Consider the following 4314-nt stretch of genomic DNA (forward strand, 5'->3'; position numbering starts at 1 on the left):
ACCACTTAAAAGGGGTTGTTTTATCTGGTATTGATTGGGCAAATAGAGTAGCGGTACTTCCAACAGACGTCAAAAGGTTGATTATAAGCAAGTGTAATGATTTGACAAGGACGACTACTTGCCTATGCCATGCTCTATCAATTCATAATAATAATAATTTACCAAAAATTGAATGGTTGGAAATAGGGGAATGCGATAGGCTGGAGTACTTGTTCTGTGTCTCTCCCACTTGCTCATTTTGCACCTCTGTCATATTAAGTCAATCGCTGCACCTTACTACGCGGAAAGACTTGAAACAAATAGTGGCACAACCTCCTCTATCATTGGATAGCCCGTTCCTCTATCTCAGAGAACTCGATATTTTTGGATGTAGCAGCATGAAGATTCTAATGACACCAGAATTATTAGCACAGCTCCAAAACCTAGAGACTGTTTCTGTTGTAAGTTGTGAGTCGATGGAAGAAATAGTTGGAGAGAGTTATTGTAGCGGTAACACTTCTAACCCTACGATCACTCTTTCCAAAGTGAGATCTTTGAAACTGAATTTTCTATCACAATTGACTTTTGTATTTAGAGGAATCATGCTCTGTCCTTCTCTCCATTATTTTGAGGCCTCCTATTGTGAGAAACTAAGTCCTCCTCATATAGAGATCAAAGAAGGATGTAAGCTTCAAATGCAGAAGGCATGGATGGGACAGGAAATCTATTGGAAATACGATAGTCAGGTGCAAATCTCCTCCAAAATTTGACTCTCTTTTTTATTATATATGGATGCCATCTTATTATTTATGTTCATAGTATACGCATGTATAGACGTTGCAATTGTCTTAGTTTGTTTTATTTTTCTTTATTTTCATTCTTAAAAATATGCCATGAATTTATATGAAATTAAATTTGGCTTTTCAATTCCTTTCACTCTGTTGGAAGTCTAACAGGTCATTTTTGCAACGATGAAAGCTGACGAATCCTTAATTAAATTTATGTCCTAAGCATTCATTGACGTATTGGGGAAATGAGAGATTTAGTACTTTTGCTGGTTATTTTTTGGCAGTGTTAATACTTTTGCTGTTTATATGTATGCTTCCATGGTTTTCATCGTAGTAGTAGCGCTAATGATTTCTTATGAATGGTGGCGTTGGGTCTTTTTTTTTTTAGGGTTTTGGTCTTAGCATTGAAAATCCACTTGGATCTGGTCCAAAATTATGAGACAAAAGCTCTTGGGGGTCTTTTTTTCTTCCTTGTTCCTCCTTTTTAATGGCGAAATCATCATAATTATGTAATGGATCGAAATTAAACTAATTAAATGGTACTAATCAACTCACACTGATTCCATTGAACACAAATCAATAGGGAGAAACTCCTTAGAATCGAATTTGAACCATTCATGAACCTCGATTTCAAACATCTCAAACTCCCGAAACTCCAAGATAGACAGGAGAAAAATCGAGTTAGAATACCTACCTTAGCGTTTATCAAGCCCTATAAGAGGAAAACCGCTTCTCTCCAAAATATCTTTTCTTTCCTTTCCTTTGTATCGATCATTTTCACCAATTCAAAGCACTCAGCCTGAGTCATTTTTTCACAATCCTGGGTGCTTCCATGCAGCAATGAACACAACTAAGCTACTCTAAATCTTAGATCACTATCCTGAAATAAAATTAGCATGTCGCACAGACTATTTGTTGAATAAGTTTTTCATGTTTTTAAATAATTTCGTTAGATTTAGGCCGAGTCCTAATTAGCTCCGTGTGTGTGTGTGGGGTGTAGGCCATTTTGTCACTGGAATTGTTGATCTCTTTTTTGGCTTGATATATGGTTGTGAATAAGGCATACATAAAATTGATCTGATGTTCAGGAACAGGAACATGAACAGGAAGACAAATACACAGATGAAAATTTTTGGCATGGGATATGAGAGAGGCTTCTTCGTTTTATAGCTCTTGTTCTATATATAGGAGGATCCCTTGCCTCACAATATTGTACCATTTTGGTTATATCGTGCACTGCAATTTAGGGTCTTCTGGAACCCAAAATGATTGTGTTACAAAGTCAAATTGGATATGTAAGGTCCAGACGGTAAATGTCTATGTTCTCGCTACTCCTTCTGTAATGGTTTACCCAAAATGATGTCCCTGCTTTTTCAATGCTCGGTTATTAGCATCATGAATCCTGATGATTTTATTAGAGAAAGCAAATAATTAACTCACTCTTTCTGTGATGGACACGGGTATGATGGAGCTAGCTATTTTTGCCCCTTGGGAAGTGACAATTATTTGGGCTTAGCTTTCCCTGCTTTTACATTTTATTCTGTGATTTTTAACACCATTTGTTCCAAATCTAACTTTTGACATGTACACCTAATTGTCTTTTCTTAAATTAGGCATGCTACGAGAGAAATGATAGATCATTTTGATTGTGTTCATATGAAATCATTTTTTGTCACTCTTTCATTTTACTCCGTAAAGGGTTGAGTCATTGGCTTCTTTCGAAAGTTATCATTGGCTTATTTCAAAAGTTATTTTGTATTAGTTTTGCCTTCCATCTATCTTATATAGTGCAAACTCCATTTTGCTTGTATGAGTTTTACAAGCTCTCCCACTTTTACCTGCGATGGGAGCGCTGCTCCCATCTCCTTTCTTTAGAGGTAGGAGTACGGCTCGACCTGATTTTATAGGATTGAAATTTCAAAAGTACTTTAATTTGTTAGGTCTGGCTTTTAAGCTAATAGGCGTAGGGCTGGCCTACGGGTTTTTGGCCTGTTTAAAAAAAATACTATTTTTCATATTTCGTATATTTTTAATAAAAAATAAAACTTTATTAATAAAATTATTAATAAAAGACATAACTATGAATAAAATTAAGTCACAAATATAAAATATCATCATATATAAATATCTATCAACATTCAAGAACATCTAAAACATTCGTTAACAAGATAACAACATTCAAAAGTTTCATTTATAGTGCAAATGTACAAGAAACAAATACTATCATTAATCTATTAAAACTTTATCGTTACTATAATTAATTATTCTTTTGAATAAGTATGCTTTTCTTTGGTAACAAAAATATCAAGTTTTTTTTCTTTATTAGAATTTCACTTTTAAATTTTGCAGTCTAGTTATTATTTTAATTTACTTTGAGAAACATTGTTGTTGAAACTCATAACTTTCTAATTCAAATTATAGAATCTCAAGTTATATAAGTATAAGAATACCCTTTTATCAAATATATATAGTTTAAAAATATCGACACATATAATATAAATCAAATTATTATTAAAGTTCAAATTAACTCATTTTATAAAAATTTAATTAGACAAATTATTGTCTAAAACTAAATAAATCAAACCATTCAGTAAAATTTAATTTTAAAATGAAAATAATAACTAAATATATGAAATGCTATTAACAATGTAAAAAATTAATAATATTAAAATTACACAAAAAAATTTTTAAAAAATTATAAAAAGATCTAAACAGGCCAGCCCATTTAACCTCTTGACCAATAGGACTCATTTCGCATTTGAAGGAAAAAATTTCAAACCCAACCCTAATAATTTTCGGGTCTAAATAGGCCAATCCGACAGGCTCGATCTGTTTTTTTGGCTTTATCTTTCCTGCGCCTCCGCACACGTGATCAGCTCCTCTGACGCATGGATCTGGCGCCGCCGCCACCTCGCCGTAATATTGATGCCAATCCAGGCATCCGATCAACGCACAGCCACTTCTGTTGTGTGCGGCTTGAAGAAAGCAGCTCGAAACCAGAATTTTCAAGGCCAACGATCACCGCATGTGTCGGTTGAAGCCACTACGCGTGAACCCACGCGCCTTCGCCTTTGTTGACGTCATAAGTGATATTTTGCAAAATTGCACTTTGACCCGATTGTCTAAGAAAACTACACTTTAAACCCAGTTTTGAGAAAAATTGCACTTTTACCCAGTTTCCACCATTTCTTCAAATGTGGACATTCTAGAAGCCACTGAAAGATTTGGGTATTTTTCTTTTTTTTTATTTCTTTATTGATATTTATTTACTATATTTAGTTTTTCTGTCATTTTAGGAAAAAAAAAAAAAAGAAATCCCTATAGAGAAGATTTGTCGCTTAAGTATGAGTTATATCCTTATGAAAAAGCATCGCAATGTATATGACACCCCATATGAGGATCTATTGATCAAAGGGCTTGGTTTAGTTGAATGTTCTCATTTCATTTCATTTTTTTTTTTTTTTTACCCCCTCAAGAGGACTCTTTCGACAACTTGATTCATTAGCTAATCTGTGAATTCCCTGAGAAGTCAACTTTGTGGCTGATT

General features: G+C 33.9%; 1 protein-coding gene across 1 annotated transcript; it reads left to right on the plus strand.

Moving 5' to 3' along the window:
- The first annotated feature begins 208 nt into the window (after window positions 1-208).
- LOC114727421 (uncharacterized) lies at window positions 209-2218 on the plus strand. The gene is made up of 2 exons (XM_028914130.1): window positions 209-725; window positions 1856-2218. Exons 1-2 carry the CDS (start codon window positions 378-380, stop codon window positions 1913-1915), a joined length of 408 nt encoding a protein of 135 aa, XP_028769963.1. The 5' UTR covers window positions 209-377; the 3' UTR covers window positions 1916-2218.
- Window positions 2219-4314: the final 2096 nt, after the last annotated feature.

This window comes from Neltuma alba, unplaced genomic scaffold (genome assembly GCF_004799145.2).
Source record: "Neltuma alba isolate B1F8T4 unplaced genomic scaffold, ASM479914v2 tig00012473_pilon, whole genome shotgun sequence".
Classification (NCBI taxonomy): Eukaryota; Viridiplantae; Streptophyta; class Magnoliopsida; order Fabales; family Fabaceae; genus Neltuma; species Neltuma alba.